The sequence below is a fragment of the Silurus meridionalis genome, chromosome 26 (genome assembly GCF_014805685.1).
Source record: "Silurus meridionalis isolate SWU-2019-XX chromosome 26, ASM1480568v1, whole genome shotgun sequence".
NCBI lineage: Eukaryota > Metazoa > Chordata > Actinopteri > Siluriformes > Siluridae > Silurus > Silurus meridionalis.
This window is the reverse complement of record NC_060909.1, coordinates 12,612,266-12,634,669: the sequence shown is the minus strand read 5'-3', so window position 1 is coordinate 12,634,669 and position 22,404 is coordinate 12,612,266. Positions and strand designations below refer to the sequence as shown.

The window sequence follows — 22,404 nt, the reverse complement described above, 5'->3', positions numbered from 1 at the left end:
GGTGTCCCTGTGTACCACCGGCAAACACTAAAAGGACTCAGAAATAACCCAAATAACACAATAAATGATGATCTGTGGCAGAAGCTACGCGACCTCGGCGTGCTTCGAGAACCAGGCCTCCAGACCTCGGCGGTGCCTGCGGCGGATGGACAGAGGAGGGTAAATCGAAAGCGCTGCACGAGGAAGCGGAAGCGTGGAAAGCAAGCGGGTGCTAGTGCTAGGCTTAAAGCTAACCCGAGCCAGCCTGTTTTACTATCTCTACTGCTGGCAAATGTCTGCTCCCTGGACAATAAATTGGCACTACATCAGACTCCAACAAGCTTGGAGTGAGTACAGACACTGCTGCGTCTTTGCGTTCACTGAGACATGGCTGAGCGACAGAGTTCCGGATGCCGCCATTCAGCTGGATGGGCTAGCCGCGTTTCGTGCTGACAGAAATTCAGCTCTGTGCGATAAGACTCGCGGCGGCAGTCTGTGTGTTTACATCAACATGGAATGGTGTAAGAACTCTGTACTTGTTTCCACCTACTGCTCATCACTGTTGGAGTTTATGGTTGTGAGATGTAGACCTTTTTATTTACCCCGGGAATTCACCACTGCTATTGTGCACGGAGTGTATATACCACCTAGTGCTAATGCTAAGGAAGCGCTCAGCGTGCTCTACTGGACTATTAGCGAACTTCAAAACACACACCCTGACGGATTGTTTATTTCAACCATGCAAATCTCAGGACTGTGCTTCCCAAATTCAGTCAGAATGTGGACTTTGCAAACAGAGGAGAAAACACGCTGGATGTTGTTTACACAAATCCCGGGTGAAACCCCGCCCCACCTCGGGTAATCAGACCACATCTCTGTTATGCTGATCCCAGCATACAGATCACTCAGCAGGCATTCAAGACCAGCTTGAAAGCAGGTGAGAACCTGGCCAGCATGATCCATGTCTGCTCTCCAGGACTGCTTTGAATGCACTGACTGGGACATGTTCAGGGAAGCTGCAACCAACGTCAATTTCATTTGGAGGAGTACATGTCATCAGTGACCAGCTACATCGGCAAATGCATTGATGACGTGACTATCTCCAAGACTATCACTACATGCTCCAACCAGAAGCCGTGGATGACCGCCAAGGTGCGTGCGCTTTTAAAAACAAGAGACTCCGCCTTCAGAGCAGGGGACAAGACAGCCTTGAAAAAAGCAAGGGCCAAACTGTCCGTACCAGAAAGGCAGACATGTGGCAGGGCATCCAGGCGATCACGAACTACAAGACAACATCACCTGCTTGTGACCGTGACGGTTCCCTCCCAGATGTGCTGAACGACTTCTATGCCCGGTTCGAGGTACAGAACAACATGGTGGCAAAGAAAGACCATCCCTCCTACCAGTGACCAGATGCTCTGTCTAACCACAGCTGAAGTGAGGAAAACTCTATGCAGAGTTAACCCACGGAAGTCTGCTGGACCAGACAACATTTCTGGCAGAGTGCTCAGGGAATGTAAAAAACAGCTAACATCTCCCTAAACAGCGCCATTGTTCCTACGTGCCTCAAGACGATGACCATCATTCTCGTGCCGAAGAAGTCTACTGTCTCCTGCCTCAATGACTATCGTCCCATTGCACTCACACCCATTGTGATGAAGTGCTTTGAGAGGCACATCAAGACCCAGCTTCCACCCGCATTGGACCACATGCAGTTTGCGTATCGTCCAAACCGCTCTACGGACGATGCCATCTCCACAACCCTCCATCTGGCCCTCAACCACCTAGACAACAAGGACTCGTTTGTTCGGATGCTGTTCATAGACTTCAGCTTAGCATTCGTCCCTCAGCACCTGATTGAAAAGCTGAGCCTACTGGGCCTGAACACCTCCCTCTGTAACTGGATCCTGGACTTCCTGACTGGGAGACCTCAGTCAGTACAATCAGGAAACAGCATCTTCAGCACCACCACACTGAGCACTGGGGCCCATCAGGGTTGTGTGCTCAGTCCACTGCTGTTCACTCTGCTAACTCACAACTGTGTAGCAATGCACAGCTCGAATCATTTCATCAAGTTCGCCGATGACACGACTATGGTGGGCCTCATCAGCAAGAACAATGAGTCAGCATACAGAGAGGAGGTGCAACAGTTAACAGCCTGGTGTGGAGCCAACAACCGGTCTCTGAACGTGGACAAAACTAAAGAGATGGTTGTTGACTTCAGGAGAACACAGAGTGACCATTCTCCACTGATCATCGATGGATCCTCAGTGGAGATCGTCAAGAACACCTAATTCCTTGGTGTTCACTTGGCGGACAACCTCACCTGGTCACTCAACACCAGCTCCATCACCAAAAAAGCCCAGCAGCGTCTCTACTTCCTGAGAAGGCTGGGGAAAGCTCATCTCCCTCCCCCCATCCTGACCATGTTTTACAGAGGGACCATTGAGCAGCTGCATCACTGCCTGGTTTGGGAACTGCACTGTCTCGGATTGCAAGACCCTACAGAGGATAGTGAGGACAGCTGAAAAGATCAGTCTTTCTCCCTCTATCATGGACATTTACACGACACGCTGCATCCGCAAAGCCAACAGCATTGTGGATGACCACACACACCCGTCACACACACTTTTCACTCTCCTACCATCAGGGAAGCGGTTCCGAAGCATTCGGGCCACCACATCCAGTCTGTGCAACAGTTTCTTCCCTCAAGCCATCAGGCTACTCAATAAACAACTGAACTGAACTCACACACACACACACACACACACACACACACACACACACACACACACACACACACAAACAAACTGTGTGACTGATCTGTACAAACCAGACTCAACACACATCACACACTTCGCACACCCATGATTCAGTACCACTCTCACTAATCATTATCACAAAATGTTTACATGCCGTTTTTGCACATCGTCCTGGATTGCTGCTATTTGCTCATTTGCACAATATTCTGTTCACACTTTTGCTACTGTTCACTTTATCTCGTTACGACATTTTACTGGCGGAGCTGTTTTGTGTTTTGTGTATTTGTCTTGCACTGTCCTGTGTTGTACTGCACTGTCTTGTGTTGTTGCACTGTTTGCACCAGGTTGCAAACATGCACTTTATGTGGCAAGGATTTTTCTACTAGTCCTTGGCCCTGTGTTTCTGTTTCTGTGATTGTTGTTTTATGTAGCATCAGGGTTCTGGAGGAACGTTGTTTCATTTCACTGTGTACTGCATGGGATATATATAATTGGAATGACAATAAAAAGCTTCTTGACTTGACTTGAAGATTGTAGACCTGCACAAAGCTGGAATGGGCTACAAGATCATCAAATTGTTGCCTTAGTTGTATGTTTTGGGTCATTGTCATGCTGGAAGACCTGTCCACCATCTTCAGTGTTCTGGCTGAGGCCAGGAGGTTCTCATCCAAGATTCTACAGTGCATGGCCCCATTCATGTAGTGAAGTCTTTCTTTACGCTTAGCAGAGAAACAGCCCCAAAGCAGAATGTTTCCCCCTCTATGTTTGACAGTGGGGATGGTGTTCATGGGGTCATATTCTGCAGTTCTCCGCCTCCAAACATGGCGAGTCGAGTCGATGCCAAAGAGCTCAATTTGGGTCTCATCTGACCACATAACGTTCTCCAAACCCTTCTCTGAATTGTTCAGGTATTCAATGGCAAACTTTCGACGAGCCTGTTCATGTACATTCTTGAGCAGAGGGACCTTGGTGTGTTACCAATGGTTTCTTTCCTAAAGGTACAGGACTAACTTGGGTCTGTGGGAGTCAGAATTTTTGCCAGATCAAATACTTATTTGACTTGATAAAACGTAAATTATTTTTTATATAATATTAATGAAATTATTTTTTTGCTGGATTTTTTAAAATATTCTTTACTGCACATGTCTGTCTATTTCTCTTTCTTTTTTTTCTGTCTCTCTAATCCACTAGTTTCCTTAATTTATCTCTCTGTTCATTTACCTGTCTGCCTTTTTTTATTTCTAGCTGTTTTTCAGTTTCTCTCTCTGTCTCTCCATCTACTTGTCCATTTCATCGTCTGTCCATCTTTCTGTCTATCTATTCTTCTAGCCACTATCTATGTACCTGTTTGTTCATGCCTCTGTATGTCACTCCATCTACCTGTCTGTGTACTCTTTCTTTAGCCTCTCTCTCTCTCTCTCTCTCTCTCTCTCGCTCGCTCGCTCGCTCCATTGTGTGTGTGTGTGTGTGTGTGTGTGTGTGTGTGTGTGTGTGTGTGTGTGTGCGTACGTGCGCAAGAACGTTCACATCTTACTTTGTCCACTAGAGGGCACTCAGTCAGTCAGATGACACCGTACACACACTGTAGGATGATCTGTACAGCTCACACACTCACCCTCTTCTTCCTCTTCTTTTTCCTTCTTTTTCTTCTTCAATAACCATGTATAAGAACATATATGATATTTATTGATTGTGTGACATAAATGACAAATGCGTGATGAGGAAATCTGATGGGGTTCATCACCTACAACAGTGTTTACTGTATGACAAGTGTAATGCTGGCATTATAAAGGAAAGGGAAAAACTTAAAGAAATATAAAAGAAATTGTGTATATATATATATATATATATATATATATATATATATATATATATATATATATATATATATATATATATATATATATATATATATATATATATATATATATATATATATATATATATATATATATATATATATATATATAATGTGTATATTTATGTATATTTACATTATTGATACAAATTCTACAAATGTATATTTACTATATAATATATATTTTTTTTGGTGTGACACATAAAGGAACAGAACACACACATAGCATCTCTTTCTCTCTTTCTTCGCCTCTGTACAAAAAATACAGTTTTAATCCTGGGACAGAAACGAAACAAGCGAGCGTGACGAGAGCTGTGACACCCATACGTGTGTGTGTGTGTGTGTGTGTGTGTGTGTAAGATACAGAGAGAGAGAGAAAGAGAGACAGAGAAAGAGAGAGAGAGAGAGAGCATCCCTAAAACTTGTGCATCCCCTTGTGCAAGAGCCTTTCTGAGCTTCAGAGCAAGAGCTAGAGAAAGCAAGAAAGAAGGATGGATGGATAGATAGATGGATTGAAGCTCAGCCCACCTCACACACTCCTCCTCCTCCTCCTCCTCCTCTTGCATGCACACGCACACATACACACACACACACACACACACACACACATATGCACACACACACACACACACACACACACACACGGAGTCATCGCTCGCTCTCACACTCACGCTCAGCTCGCAGCAGCCTGCCGGAGCTCCAGACACGTGCATACATACATCTCCAGTGGTCCGCACTCCTCCGTTATCCTGCTTCCTTCTCCTTTCCCTCACACATACACACAGGGACACATATACACACACTCAATTTCTCCCTCTCTCCCTTTTTCTCTCTCTCTCACTCACATACACACGGACACACACAGACCCACAGCGATGAGGCTTTATTTCTGAACCAGCCCTCGACAGAGGAGACGTCGCAGCCGGATCGGGTAAGTGGCATTCAGTGTGAACAGGTGCATGAGTGCAGAATGCTGTGTGTGTGTGTGTGTGTGTGCGCGTGCTTCAGCTGCATGTTGTGTGTTTGAGTCTCTGATCGATTGATCAGAGATGGAAACAGACAGAAAACTCGAGCATCAGATCGCACAGCATTTTAATCCACATTTTATTGATTGAATTCAATTGAATTCATTCTGTCATCATCACCCTCAGCATCTTCATCATTAACATCTTCATCATTATTAACCTCATAGTTTGATTTTAGTAACTTGGGTGAAAAGTAAAGCATTATGCCATGCAGTTATAAGTCATCTTTGAGCAAATGAATGAGTTAAAAGTGAATAAATTCATAAATATTGCCCAATTTTCAATTTTGCTGCATAGGAAATTTGGCAGATTTTTTTTTTTCTTTCCCAGATGGGGAGCTGTCCGTCCCTTATGGTGCTGAAATCAAATCTGTCTCTGTTTTTCCTGCTCTTTTTTTGTATCTTTTTTTTTTTTTTTTTTTGCATCAATTATTTTTGTTTGCCATGAGCATATTGTGGAATATACTTCATATGTGTTTATTGACACGTCCTCCCATTAAATAAAATAATAAATAATTATAAAAATCCCTCTATTTTGCAACAGAATTGGATCTGGTGGCACTTCTGATGCCAGTTAAGCAGCAGGATAATTATGACAATGACAACTTAATGTACACATTCAGGTCCATTTTATATCTCTAAAGCTCTTGTCATTTTTTTGAACCACCTAACCTCTAAAAAGACGAACATTGGGTTCCGATACTTTCACTCTTCACTGCATGCTTAATTTGCACAACGATCTTGAATAGTAAGACGTTGTGTTTTTGGGAAACATCCAACCTCCCTGCAATCTCTGTCCTTCATTGGGATTTAAGTATGTATTGATATTTAATGGTCATTTCTTAAATACTTCTTCAAACCCTAGCTTATCGACTGCAGATCGTTTTCGATCTTGTCGAATTTAAGTTTCATACATCATATTGATTTTGTAGATGCTCATGCCGTAATTAAAATATCACATTTTAGAGCACTGCCTAATAGAGTGTTTGACAGCTGAGGAGTCAGTGCGGCTGCTGGTTCAGATTCCTGCGGCAATTAATAAACCGAGAAAGCAGGGAAAGCCCACGAGAGAGATATTTTATGGGATTAAAGGAATATTTATTATTCAGATAGTGTAAAAAATCCTGACATGGACAAGGGCATGTACAGCAGGACAACTTGTTACTAGAACCATAAAAGACATTGGTGTTTTATTTATTCAAAATAAATCTGATTTATATATTGAAAAACCAACCCCCCCCAACACACACACACACCCGCACATGCACTCATACACACACACACACACACACACACACACACAGAATTATTTTTTTAATTTTCTCTAAACCATCAAGAACAGCTGGCACTTGAATCATACAGCTCCTTTTTAAACATGCACACATTGCTGTCCTTGGCTCTACAGTCCCAAAATGTAGAAGCTTGCTCTAGTACTAATTATTTCTCATCTTCGTTTTTCTTTTCTGCACAGAAGACTGAAGCTCGATGGATTACATGTTTTCCCCCGCTCAGGAGGCAAACCTCAGCTTCTCCACGACATCATGAACCCGAGCTTGGGGACACGAGGACGAAAAGAGTATTGAGTTGGAAGAACTGGAGTAAGAACAAGGAAAGGAGAGCACTAGTAAAGTCAGACTGTGAAGATGCCAAAACGGAAAGAGGAGATGCAGAGGGACGTGTGGACTCGGATCTTGCTGGCGTGGATTACCTGTGTATGCGTCAGCTCCTCGGCACAGTTTGTCGGCCAATCGCAAAGTTTCGAAACGAGGCCGAGTTCAGAAAGTGAGACTTCTCAGCAGGAAGGACGACGCGTCCTCCATCGAGCCAAAAGGGGATGGGTTTGGAATCAAATGTTCGTGTTGGAGGAATTCTCTGGACCCGATCCGATCCTCGTTGGCAGGGTGAGTGGTTTCGTTGTCAGCTGGATGTTGAGCGTTGCCTATCACACTGGGGAAAAAGGTTTATTTTCTTTAGGAATGTTTGTGCAGTTGGGAAGACTCAAGAATAGAGTGGGAAAAATTACTGGTCATGGATTAGAAAAACTTAATTATAGCTTCATGAAGAAATTAAATTTAGTGGTTTATTGATCATTTCATCCAATGTGCATTTGGGCAAGCCTTATAAACCTTCTTACATATTCTGATGCAGAAGACATAAAACTGCATGAGAAAGCTGAGATTGAAGAAATCAGTAGATGTTAATTAGAATTTTTGGCAAAACTGTGAGCCAAGAATTTAGACATATTTTCATGAAATGTTATGGTGTCTAGAGTCAGATGGATCTCCTGGGGCTCAGTAAAGATGGTGTAAATTGTTTATGAATTGTTTCAGAGCTTCTCCTCTAGATCTTATTGCCCCTTGGTCAAAATCAGTAAAGAACTTGGTTTGTAGTGCATCAAGGTGAAAGCTTTGATCCAGGAACACCATAAGGGGGAGCTCTGAATCATTCAGGATCCCTGGAGCTGAACTGAACCTGTGTGTGAAAGCAGTGTGGTGTGAAATCACTGGCCAGATCTTGGATTTTCTTAGCAAGCGACAGATTTCTAGCTTCTGTCCATCCCTCGCCCGGAGATACACAATACATGTCATGAAGGTAGATGGGCTGGAATAAATGATAGTGTGTGTGTGTGTTCTAGTTTTTCCATGATTGTGGGATTGGTTGGTGCTCTTTAGATGCCATCGTTTCATCTCTTCTTATCAAAAATCAAAAAGCCTTAGCAAGCACTCGGTTTTGAAAGCAAAGCAACCAACATGCAGTGTTTGTAGTGGAACCTCAGTAAAAATTACTTTAAATCTCATGTAGAATTGCCCTTTTTCTTATCCCTTTCTTTCTTTTATATGTGTAGACAAGAACGAAAAAAAAAAAAGTCCTCCCCAACCATAAGTTTTTGTTCTTTCTTTAAGACTCTTTAATTAGGTTTTTGATTGTTTTCGTTCGTTTCTGTCTGTTTTCTGTTTTCTTTTTTTCTCCATTCATTTTTCTTACACATTTCTCATGCTTTTCTCTAATAGGTTTTCCTGTCTGTTGTTCTTTCTTTCATTTCCTTTTTATTTTACTTCATATTTTCTTAATTCTGTTCCTTTGTTTCCTTTTTCCTTTGCTTCTGTGTATGCTTTCTGTCATATTTCCTTTCCTTTCCCTCCTTTCCTTTGCTTTGCTTTGCTGTTCTTCTTTTTTTGTATCCTTTTTTCTCTTTTAAACCTTTTTATCTTATTGTTTGTTGGATTTTTTAATGTCTTCAGCTTCCAAATTTTTATTTAAATCTACAGTTTCAGTTGCAAATGTTAAAATGAGAAATCTGGCTTTGTCAGTTGTCTCTTTATCTGAACCCAAACCTTAGAACTATTGTAAATAGCAAGCAAGAGCTTTTCACTCTATGATCGCTAACCCAGAGTGACTGCTAATCCAAACAACCTCTAAACCCACATGACCACTAACCACACTCGCTGCTGTAACTATAGCTTTATTTACCAACTGGTACAAGAAGAATTGTACAATTCCACAAGCAAATCTATGAACATGAGGCAGTATTAGTGTTGCATATCCATCAGGCAGAGTTTAGACTGTGACATATTGCGTTTTGCCAGTGGATCGTTTAACTTAGTGCACTTCGGGGCCGCAGTGCTGATTGAGGTTCTGTCCTCAACCTCAGCGAGGTGGAAAACGATCTCCAAGCCCGAAGTTTGGCAGCAGATCAGCTAATTACTCTCTCTCTCTCTCTCTCTCTCTCTCTCTCTCTCTCTCTCTCTCTCTCTTCCTCAGTCTTTAAGGCCACATAGGCATGTAAAATGAATACAAGCTTTACACCTTTTGTCCCAACATCACAGCAACAATAAAATGTCCTTAGGCGGCGTATCAGTTTTTCACGAGCTGCAATTAAAGGGGCTTTTTAAAAGGATCGTTGGTTCTTTTGATCAACAGAAATAAATAAACAAATGGAATAAGCGCACTTGATCTCCGAGGTGAATTAAGCAGATGCTTTCCGCTAATTCTGCTGTCCTAATGTTACTCTCGCTGTGTGAGTGTGATGGAAAAGACCACAGAAAGCTCAATACGCGATTAATATTTCTTTCTCTGACGCCGTTAGTGTCATGATAGTTTCGTGGCAGAAAATGCACTCGGTCTGAGGCAGGATAATTGAGGGATTTGGATTCTTGGTGAGTTGCAGTGGATTGAGTACCATTTTTATATCGATGGCATTTTATTTATTTATTTTGTATTTCTTCTGTGCAAGGTTAAGTGCTGGTGAAGGTTTCTTGCAGAGAGCAGATAAGTGACACATCGCAGGGAGATAGGGAAGTCGTAGCATGGCAAAGGAGATTGAAAACCTTTCTGCTCCTCCATCATTGCTCTCAATCTCTCTCTCTCTCTCTCTCTCTCTCTCTCTCTCTCTCTCTCTAGCACTCTCCTAATGTCTCCTTTCTTCCTTTATCATGTAAGATTTGCACTCAGAATTTTCTCATTCTCTTCTTTACACTAATTAAAAAAATGAATCAAGTTTGTGTGTGGGTGAAAAAAAGAGACGATAGAAAAAGAGAGAGAGGGAGAGAGAAAGAGGGCTTCTATACTATACTATTCTATACAGATAATAATAGAACACGATTTTTACTTTGTAGTTACATGTCAGTACAAGCAGGATTTTTTTTTTTTTTTACATTTAAACATAAAATTGTCAATTATTAGGTACTGAGCTTAAAGTTGTAATGTTAAAATGTAAGTGTATTAAATTTGTTATTGTGTTGTTATTTTTTATTCAAGGTTGTGAGATTGAGGTTAAAGTTACTGTTATTGATGTTCAAGTTGGTATCATTCAAGTTAAACTTATCATTGCATAGTTTAATGTAAGTTAATGTAAAAGTTAATGTTATTAAGGTTAAAGTTAAAGTCACTGAGGTAAAAGTTTCTGTTACTGAGGTTAAGGTTTCTGTTATTCAGTTTAAAGTTAATGTCACTGAGGTAAAAGTTTTTTGTTACTGAGTTTAAAGTTAATTTTACTGTGATAAAAGTTACTGTTATTGAGGTTAAAGTTAGTGTACATAAATGACATTTAGATTATAGTTACTAATATCGTGGTTAAATCTAATGTCATTGAGTTAAAAGTTATTGTTTCTGAGGTTAGATTTAATGTTAGAAGTGAATGTTGCTGTTATTGACCTTAAAATGAATGTCATTGAGGTAAAGATTAGTGATACTGGGCTAAAGTTACTGTTATTGAGGTAAATCTTTTTGTTAAAAGTTAATGTCATTGAGCACAATGTTACATTTGTTAAGGTTAAAGATACTGTTATTAAGGTTAAACTTAGTGATATTTAGGTAAATGTTAATGTCATTATAGTAAAGATTATTGTTATTGAGGTTAAAGTTACTGTTATTGAGGTTGATATTACTGGTATAAAGATTAAAATGAGCATAAGTTAGTGTTCCTGAAGAAAAAGTTAGTTTCTTTAAGGATGATGTTAGTGTTCCTGAGAATAAGGCTAATATTACTGGAATTAACACTGGTGTAAATGTTATTGAATTTTACGTTAGCATTGACCAGGTAAGTCAAGGTTATAAATTGAAGTTATAACGATCAGGATTTTCAGGTTAAATCTCTAGTGTGTGTTGTTACTTTTAGCATCATCGAGGATAAAAGTGAGATTCAGTTTTCCAATATAAAGAACACACTGCATTTGGGGCACAGTCAAATAAAACCCAAAGTTAATATTCTATATAAATACCAACACATGCCTGTGTGTGTTTTTTTTATGTATCTTATGAATCAGCATGTTATTTATTTATTTTTAATTTTCCACTCTACTTTCGTCAGTCTGTTTGCTGTGTGGTGATTATAGAGGATCCTCTGGCCGAGATTACACCCGCTCCATCCTTTCGCTTTGCTGAAGTTTAATTATGCACAGAGCTGCTGGTCTATCAGTGTGTGTCTGTGCGAGTTTGTGGTGTGTGTGTGTGTGTGTGTGTGTGTGAGAAAGAGAGAGAGAGAGAGAGAGAGAGAGAGGGACAATAAGTGTGTGTGTGTGTGCACGTGTGTGCGTGTGAGAGAGAGACAGAGAGAATGTGTGTGTGTGTGTGTGTGTGTGTTCTTCCTTCAGCACCAATTGCCTGTCAGATAGAACAGTTAGAATAAATGCGGAATCATGGATGGCAACGACAGAAAAGAGAAAGAAAAGAGAGACAGAAAGGCTGAATGATGGCTGAGGGATAAATAGAGGAGCAGAAAGGGAGAAAATATGGAAAAATGGCAAGAAGAAAGAGAATAGAAAAGAGAGATCAAAGAGAGTGGGAAAAAGAAAAAAGAGAAAGAATTGGAAATAGGAAGTAAAATAGAGGGAAAATATAGATACCATTCTGTCTTCTACTTCTTAGTTGGAATCAAAGTGCAACTTCACATTTGTGTGTGTCCACGCTATACACAGGAAATCCTTGGGAAAAAAATTAATAAATAAATGCATTTCAGGTTGAAACGAAAAAATTAATTTGTGTTTACAGCCATGATGATGTAATGATGTCTTGAATATTAATTATGGTCACATGATTCAGCCTTTCTCTTTCCACCGATCATTATGTACAATATGGTGTTGATTTCAAGTTTCATCAATGCTGCTGATTTCTGAGACATTTTATCACTGCTGGTTAAAAGGGATCTTAGAACTCATTTGCATATTCAAATACCATTCAAAAGTTTTAAAAATCAATATTTTGATATGTGCATTTTTAAGATCTGCTTTATAGTCAATAAACAAATGTTTGTTAAGAGTGAACTTTTTAATATTTTTACTCTAATTATGTGGGATACTCATGCCATGTTATAATTAAATTAAATACAATCATGAATTGAATATGAATAATTACAAAATGAACAATGTTTTCATGCATGTTGGTTTCCAGATACAATTTGCAGATGTTTTTTCCTGTTTTCTTTGGTTGAATCTCAAATTTTGCAGAAAAGTCATTGTGTTATTATCTATGTAAGAGAAGAGTGGAAGAGATTAATATTGTATAAATCATTTTCTATAAAAATGTCAAAAATATCAGCAACAATAAAATACTAATGTAAATGCATGATTAACCAACATCAATCATATGACGTTTATATTAAAATTACAAGGAAATAATGAAATACAAAAAAAAAAAAACAGTGTTGGACGAAGTACACAAACCATGCGGTTGAGTTAAAGATACAGCATTTAAAATATTACTCCAGTAAAAGTAAAAGTGATTTTTTTAAACTTTGAATTAAGTAAAAGTTCTTAAATATCCAAAGTACTACAATTTTTTAGGGCTATAATGTTCCTATTATAATTTTTGTCACAATATTCTTGCTAAATCAACGTATGTGAAAAGACTCTAATGTTACTCTCAGCACACCGATCTATTAATAGAACGATATTAATGAGTCAAACACTTATTGATATCTATTACAATTATCTTAAACCCAGATACAATAAAAAGCACATTAAGTACAATAACGAATTGCATTCACATTGTGTGTTTGACTGAATAAAACTAATAAAAATTAAACATCAACGTGCCTTTTTTCTCTGTTTAAATAGCAAGTGACAATACATTCAACTTTTGTAGATTGTATGATACAAATTGCATTGATAATTTTCAAAATGCACAAGTCATGTGATACGGTGTGTGTGTGTTTGCCTTAATAAATACGTAATGAGTATGCAAACTGATGTTTAGATCTAATGCAAAACAAGTATAAATTGCCAGGCAATTAATTGTAAACTTAAAACTCAGTTCAGCAACAGAAATCAATACTAGCAAAGGGCAGGTAATAAAATTAGGGAAACCTGTATCTTCCCTGTCATGACACAAAAAACTGCACACTATAGTACAGTTTTTAAATAAACTGCTATACTGAACTCCAAAAATTGATTTTTGAGGGCATGTACGATGACTTTCGCCACAAGTTTTAAATGCAGCTATTAAGAGGAACATTAATTGCATGCAAAAAATGTAATATTATTAGATATTTTTGTTGTTTTAGTTTTGTGATTGTACTACAGATAGTCAGCCACTTGTTTTAAGCTTAATGACATGCACACATTAAATATTTTGTGTTTAAAATGTAGATGGAAATTTTAAAAGAAACTGAAAGGCATGTAATTTGATGTGTCCTTTACTTTTTGTACGATGAGCTGATTTGCATTACACACAGCATTTAAAGATGAGATGAGAAAAGACTTTCATTATTATTAATATTATTATTATTATTATTATTACTATTATTATTATTATTATTATTATTATTATTATTATTATTATTATTATTATGGATGCTCTAAGCATCAAATAAAAATGTAAATGACTTTATCTTTCAATCATCTCTGTTCCCTTCATCAATGTCATTTACTGTCATTTACATTTTTCTGTAATGATGGCAGATTACAAACTGACAGCTTTATTCAAGAATAAGTATTCAGACGTGAGTGAAGGGGCGGAGCAAATCGTTATCTCTACACAACAAAGATCTAGTAAATACAGGTTTGTTTATGTCATGGGTTTGATTATAGGAAATGGGAAATGTCAGCAAAATTGTTTTGCCTGCACTCTTTTATTTTCTTCTCTTCTGGCTGTAATTTGGCATAATGCAGGATCAGAATGGATAATTGTGGACTCTGTTCTTTTCCGTCTCTCCACAGATGCACTGTACACAAAAGACGAGCTCCTTATGCTTTTATCTCGGATGGGATTTTTTTTTAAGTATTTGTCACAGAGAGTATTGATAACAAGCTATTAATATTCAGGAGGCCTGGGCGATGTCGTGGGATTTCAGTGCCTGTCGGTTTCAACGTGAGAAAGTGGCTTTGATTATTTATTCAGCAAAGAAAATGGATGTGTCTTTAAACAACGTTTCCCTTTGGTGCCTCCAACAAGCCGTCTGACAACACAAGATGGATAATGTGCTTGGCTTATAATAGCATGAGCTACACTATAGATTTTTCTCCCTTTTCTTTTCCCTGAAACTAAGGTGTGATAGTCTTTTCAGGTGGAGAAATCGTGTTAGCTTTACAACTCACCGGCTGATGAATGTGTCTCGTGGTTACAGTGATGAAAGTACCGAGTCAGAGCCTCTGCAAACTTTGTTAAAGACGATAAACAATTGCTTAACAAAAAACTAATTTGAATAAGGACTAAAACACTCAGTCTAATGCAGATAGAGGATAAAATAATTTCATTGTTACCACCTGAATGGATGTTTGTCTTCTTACAGCGGATCATCAGCAGCAGCAGCATCATCATAATCATCATCATCCTCATTATTATTATCAGCCTCCATTTTCTGGTTGTTCAGAATTGAAGTAAATGAAAAAAAGAAATGTAATGGATTTCAGCAAAACTGCTTTGTAGGATTTAATTCCTATAAAAAGTAAAATAAATAAATAAATAAATAAATAAAAACACATACAGTACAGACCAAAAGTTTGGACACACCTTCTCATTCAAAGAGTTTTCATTATTTTCATGACTATGAAAATTGTAGATTCACACTGAAGGCATCAAAACTATGAATTAACACATGTGGAATTATATATGGAATTATATACATAACAAAAAATTGTGAAACAACTGAAAAATGTCATATTCTAGGTTCTTCAAAGTAGCCACCTTTTGCTTTGATTACTGCTTTGCACACTCTTGGCATTCTCTTGATGAGCTTTAAGAGATAGTCACCTGAAATGGTCTTCCAACAATCTTGAAGGAGTTCCCCGAGAGATGCTTGGCACTTGTTGGCCCTTTTGCCTTCACTCTGCGGTCCAGCTCACCCCTAAACCATCTCGATTGGGTTCAGGTCTGGTGACTGTAGAGGCCAGGTCATCTGGCGCAGCACCCCATCACTCTCCTTCTTGGTCAAATAGCCCTTGATGCCTTCAGTGTGACTCTACAATTTTCATAGTCATGAAAATAAAGAAAACTCTTTGAATGAGAAGGTGTGTCCAAACTTTTGGTCTGTACTGTACATATATATAATTGTTTTATTTATCTGTTTAGTGCTATATTTAACCTTGCGCAATGTAAATGAAATAATCTAACACTACCTGGACAAAGATATAGGGACTTTTTCATCCATATGTTACTCTTCTTTAAACTGTTAGGAGGCACACAATTGTACAGGATGTCTTTGAATGTGGTAGTATTACATTTTCCCATCAGGTGAACTATGAGACCCAAACATTTTCCAGCATGACAATACAGTACCCCTTTGGAAACAGGGGTACTGTTTCCAAAGCCAGCTCCATGAAGATGGTTTACATGGGTTGGAATAGAAGATCTTGAGTGACCTGCTATAAAGCTTTGATTCAATTCAAATCAATTCCTTTTTTATTTGTATAGCACTTTTACAATGGACATTGTCTAAAAACTGTACGTTTGTCCCTAATGAGTGAGACGGTGGCAAGAAACCAGGAACTCAAGAAGGAACCCATCCTCATCTGGGTGACACCAAATATCCATTAAAGCGAATCGATGTTGAGGTGTGCAATGATGGTGATCAAATTGTTATGGTGAGCAAACTGTAGTTCTGAGTCATTGTGGCAGACTGTTGACATTAAGTACAGTCCAAATCCATCTTCAAAGCTTCTGTGTTACTTCGTAATTTCATGGGTCTCCAAGCTGTTGATGTGGAACATCTCCAGCTGCACAGAGAGTCCCCCATCCTGATGCAAGCCTTTGACTGCAATGCTATTGAAAACCTTTGTGATGGAAAACAGTCTGCACCCTATTCCTCCTCACCCTACATCAGTACCTGACTTTACTAACTAATCAACTAATCTCCACAAGCACACTCCAAAATCTAGTGGAACATCTTCCCAGAAGAGTGGATCATAGTATAATAGCAAAAGGGAACTAAATGTGAAATGGCATGTTCAAAAAACACATACAAATCTTAAAGTCAGGTGTCCACAAACCTTTGTCTATATAGTGTTTGTTATTGGAGCTATAAACAGTCCTGATTTTTACAAGCTTCTTTATTATCAATCTTGAAAGATATGTTCATTCGCTAACCCTGTTATCATTGTCAGGGTCATGGTAGCTGCTGGGTCTTTTCCAGCAACCTGAAGATTGTTAGGAACAGAGCTTGTCCCAGGAATATTTAAGAGATGACAAAAAGATTTCTCCTAAGCAGGATTCCATTGCGTGGCACCATGTACCCACATTCATCTAGCAGCAATTTATCTTAGCTAGTCCACTTTCTGTCATGTTTGTGAAAGGTGGGGGACTGGAAAGATGGAAAAAGACGTGAACAGAAGATAAAACCAGAACTGTCTCTGTAGCTGTGGGGCAGTAATACTAACTGCTGTAGACCCTTCTCTTGAAGTTATGAAGAAAAAAATACACTGCTATCTCAAACAATCATCTCAAACATGATCATGCGTAAATCATGACATGCTATCTCAAACAAGATCATGCGTAAAAGCTTTAATGTTGTCAGCTTTATTGTACTGTTACAAAGTAATGATATTGGGGACTTCTATTGAAATGAAATAAGGGTTTTGTTTATGGAAGCTTGACCATTCATGTCTCTGTGGATGCTCTGTTACTACAGAAATTATAAAGTTTTAAACCAAATACATTCATATGAGCGTGTTATTTTCAGCTGCACCGTGCGATAAAGATGGAGAAATGTCTTGTGATCTGTTTACAAATTAGTTTGGCAGAAAAAAGTACTCTGTAAATTGAAAGTTACGATGAGATTCACAATGAGAGAAAACAAAAATAAATGCTAGCTAGATTCATTCCGGTTGCAGCCATTAAAATATGAACACATCCAAAAGAAGAAAAAAAAAACTACTTCTGAAGACACATAATTTGTTTGCTGCTGGTAATACATTCGGCACAGAAAATATGAATCATATATGAATAATTAGGGCAAGGCTTTAAAATGAATCATATTTAATATCTATAGCACTTTTGATACGTTCATTAGGCTGTTCCACGGAACCACACTGCATCCAAACGAGGAGCTCCATGACATCTTCCTTATATTCTTATTTCAATCCTACAACTTAACCTTGAAATATTCATGATGTTATTATTAATTACATTGCTGTATTAAATATGGATTACTTTCCTATCAAATATTAATTAGTAGCGCTCTGTCATTTGGTAATGAAAGCCTGAGTGGATTAGTTTCATGGAGTTCTGGAGAAACAGGATATAAATCTAATGTTTGCCTGCATTAGAGCTGTGCCGAGTGCGTTTGCAGCGTCTCGCTCGCTTTGTCAAGCGAGGGATGAGTGAGCAGGAGTTGCAGATCTAAGCTGATTTCTCTGGTATACTATGGCTTAAAGGAGACAGCCAGGCTAATGTTAAAGATATAAGAATATTCCAGTTCTCACAAAAAAAAAAAAAAAATGTTGATTTAAAAAAATAGACATACGCTTTGTGCTGCAATCCTATCCTTGTTTTCTAACATCTTTTTTCCACTGTTCTTACTTCAGCTAAGGCAATATCACACACACCGATTTAAGAGATTGTTTTATTTAGCACTGTTATGTTATGAATCTTTGATGATCTACCTGTTTCTCTCTTTTTTCTCTTTTTTTTTTGTTGTTTCTCTTGACTGCTGAAAGCTGAACTTTGCTCCGAGCTGCTTTATCTCATGCGGCGCATCAATAATCTACCACCTCACTGGTGATCCACACCTGAGAATCACAGCTCTGAATTTCACCTGCTGTTCAGGAGTTTTTCTTCTTGGCTGAAACATTTTTATGCTTGCGAAAGACTAAAAAAGAAAAAAAAAATTGACTATTTGTTGTTTACACTCCAACCGTCTCTCAACTCGTCGATCTCCCACCTCTAACGAGCGTCTCTCACACTTATTAAAGTGAGCTGGTCGATGTTGGTGTTGGTGAGAATCGGCCCACAGGGAGGCGCTCTTGTGGTGGGGTTGGAGGTGGGGGGGTTGGGCTTTGATTTGTATAGAGGCCTAGATGGATGGAGGACACTCATTAGCACTGTTAGTTTTAAGAAAAAGTCTTTGACTTGTCACATTACATTGATGCACAGTGAAATTCTTTTTTTGTGTCAAATCAGCCATGATACTTCTCCCGTGGGGCAAAGAGGGATAAAAGCCTTGCTCAAAGCCCAACAGTGGCAGCGTGGAAGGGCTTGAAACCATGACCTTCTGATAAGTAATCCAAAGCCTTATCCATTTAGGTAGCACTGGCCTTAAATATCTGTTTAATCAGAATATCCTGTACGATGATGGCTGCATGGTTAACTGGTGGCTTACTGTGCACTGTACCAGATATAAAAATATAAAATTCATGCCATTCAGTTGGAAAATTAAAAAAATTGAAAAAAAAAAGCCTTGTATCAAGCTGGCTTAGAAAGCAATGAGTTTGATTGTGTTTTGTGAGTTTTACTATGTTTCTCATGGCTTTTTTTTTTATGTTGATTGTCTACCTCTGAAAGAAGAGTTGGGATTATGTAATATACCTAGAATTACATTGAGAAACTTTTGTCGATAAATATGTACAATAGCAATAGAAACAATTCTCTACCAAACAAACCCTTCAAATTCCAGTTTTTAATTTGTCACATAAATGACAATACACCATGCGGCATGCAGTGACATGCTTTTAAAGACTGGTCCATGATCTAAAATGGAATAAAAAATAAAATAAAAAGGATACAAATGGATAATAAAATTAAGCAATAAAAATCAGATCAAATAGAATTGACACTAAAATAAATAAAACAATATTAAATGTGTTGCAATAAAATGAAGTAAAAGAGAATTTGCCTAGCCATCTTTAAGTAAATCTTCATTATGCTGTTATTAATATATTTTTTATCATAGCATTCCTTTGTAATAGCAGCTGTTCATTATGTTTAAATATCAAAATGCTACAGAGGGTATTAACTAACAATTCAAATCTGTCTAATTTTGAACATATTCACTCAATGAAATAATAATAAAGAAAGCATGACCTTTTTTGTGAATGACATCCTGGAAAAATTGGCAGATTTGTGACTGAAAAGTTAAAGATTAGATGCTAATGAGGGTGTTAGCAAAAGAATTAGCAGCCTAGTTGCTAATCAGAAACAAAGACAGTCATTATTAGCATCCATCTGTGAGTGCTAGTTCTATCTCTGATTGAAATCAGGCTTTCATTTGAGGATGGATATGAAGTAGAACATAGTTTCAAAATAGCTCTGAAATCTTTTTGTGATTCGAAGTATTTATGATTAACAAATAGAGTATGTCATTTTGACGTCGTCTTGTCACAATGTCTGTAAGTCCCAGCACAAGAATTAGCAGACCAACAAATAAAAAATGGTTAGCTTGTGTGTTAATCCAACCAGTGACATTATTATAAAAGAAATAAAAAGATCAAAGCTAGCCCAATGTTAGCATGCATAATTTTTTTTTTTACCAATATTTATAATTTTGCAGCTTGATTTGACTGCAACTTCAAAGAGAAGAGACTAATCGTGGTGTTCGAAAAAGAGTTGTTACTAGTCTAGCCTAGTTACTTACCAGTAGTAAATTTTTAACATCCACATGAAAGCACTAGTTCATTTGTTAGCATAATAAACTTTATTTTTAGGAAATTTAATGGCATTATAGCAGAATTAGCAGCTTTATTTGACTAAATTGATGAAAATTGGATGCTAATGAGAGTATTAGCATAGGGAATTAGCAGGATAGTTAATAGTGGTAAAGACAGTGGTCTTTAGTGTCAATCTGTGAGCACTAATCCACCATGGGACTGAAATCATGTTTTGGTTAAAGCTGAAAAAGAATTAAATTGAGCGTCCATTAACATGAATACCCATGTATTCTCAATAACATGAGAACCCACTTATCTCGACCTCGGTTAACTCGCCAACCCTATTAAGTCGACTATTTTGAAGTGGAACCACCAAATTCTCGCTTCGTCTTAGCATTTTTAATCGGTTACGTCAATTCTTTCGTCTTATATACGCGAAAATACGGCAGTGAGATGGTGACGTGGCAAAAGCCGGCGATTGGTCATGCGGATTGAGATAACCGATGTTAAGTGGCAAATTTGCCCCCCCTTGTGCTCGAGATATTAGGGTTCTTATAGAAAGTTTTACATACCCCTCACCCAGGGTGCGTCTTATATACGCGAAAATAAGGTAGTGAGACGGCACTGTGCAGCCACAGAAAAACTTGTGGAAGTGGCGGAAAAATCAAGCCTTACAGATGCTACAGGTGTAGGATAATTTTCAGAGCTGTGTGTCAGAGTGAAATGACCAGAGAATCTAATTTTGACACTGGTTAGCTGTTTGTAAAAACGAACTACACCCTGCACGTTTTTAGTGATTTTGTGAGTGATCTTTGTGTTTGCAATGTTGGAAAATATAATAAAGGTTTGTTTTGAGAATTGACGGTGGTTTGTATTGTATACTGGTAAATCTCTGCTGTTAGTTGGTGCACTTATGCCTTTTGTTGTTAACAAACACGTATGTACATTTTTATAGCATGCCTTCATCAAACAAATCGCGGCAACGCTGTTGTGTAAAAAAAACCTCCTAAAGAAATTTCAAGCACGTTTATATATTGCCGCCATATTGGTTTTCGTTTATCTCGATCATCGGTTATCTCGACGCTTTTTGGCGTCCCCTACGCCGTCAAAATAACCGGGTTCCACTGTATATCCATTTATGTTCAATTCAATTTAATATTTGTATAGCATTTTTTATTCCAAAGCAGCTTTACAGAGATTACAAATATACATTTTTAATCTATACAGTTTTTAAGTTTAACCCTAGCCATTGGGGAATGTGGAAATCCTCTAGAGTTAATGTGACTAAAATATTGAAAATCTAATGATAACGAAGGCATTATCAGAGGAATTAGCAGGCTAGTTGCTAACCAGAAGTAATTGCTGGAATCTTCAAAAGCCTCTGACCACTAATCTCTCTGAATTTATACCTTCTTTTGAAGCTGCAGGTGATTTAATGGAGCTCAGAGCTCTGTTATCCCAACTATACACATATATGTTCAAGTCTGAATGCCGGAGAAATATATTAGCAAAAGATTTAGCAGAGCTAGTTGCAGACTAGACGCAAGCATGCCCAGCTTTAACATCCATCTGAAGCTGGAATAGATCTGAAGGCACTCAAGCGTTTGTTAGCTTGTCTATAACAATTTATGATGCATACAGATCCCTTTTTCATGCTATTACAGCAGTATTAGCATCAAAGCGCCTGAAATGAACATGTTGAAATGTCTGGATGTTTAAATCTCCATTGTGAGGCAGTTTCTGTGAGGCTCACGGTCTGATTTACTCTTCTTTTGGAGCTTTTATTGTGCTTGATTCGGGGTGTTATTTTAGCCACGAGCTGTAGATCACACACAGAAGGCTTTAACCAAGAGGTTATCTCTCTCTCTCTCTCTCTCTCTCTCTCTCTCTCTCTCTCTCTTTACTCTCTCTTTCTTGGTGACTGTAATAAATGCTGGGTCGCTGCTCCGAGTCCAATTGAGCTGTGGGATCACATTAACACCTCCCTGACAGCTTGTCTATTTCGCCATGTTTCTGGCTTTGTGCCCATTAATAAGTTTTGTGACCACATGCTTTATTTTTTTCCTTTGGAAGTGTACTTAAACTAGAACCTAGTCTTCGAGTCAAACGCCTCTCTGACGCAGCGTTGAGGTCACAGCACGACTGCAGTTACACATAAAGGCCTTGTTCCTGCTGTCTCACATTTCATTAAATATGTATACTGTGCAGCATTTAAATAAATAACCGCTGGCATTTTATTTCACTCTTTTCCCATTCGCTCTCTCTCTC

At 38.3% G+C, this 22,404-nt stretch overlaps 1 protein-coding gene across 4 annotated transcripts in view; it reads left to right on the top strand.

The window, feature by feature from the left end:
• Window positions 1-22,404, top strand: part of cdh8 (cadherin 8) — a 152,868-nt gene that overhangs the window by 6,442 nt on the left and 124,022 nt on the right. Inside the window, exons 2-3 of one of the 4 annotated variants that reach the window (XM_046840659.1) lie at window positions 5,465-5,530; window positions 7,095-7,524. In XM_046840659.1, the coding sequence (XP_046696615.1) occupies window positions 7,267-7,524 (258 nt within the window). In that variant the 5' untranslated portion in view covers window positions 5,465-5,530; window positions 7,095-7,266. Of the gene's footprint in view, window positions 1-5,173; window positions 5,531-7,094; window positions 7,525-22,404 lie in introns of those variants that run through there. The other 3 variants (XM_046840658.1, XM_046840660.1, XM_046840661.1) reach the window with 3 other exon arrangements.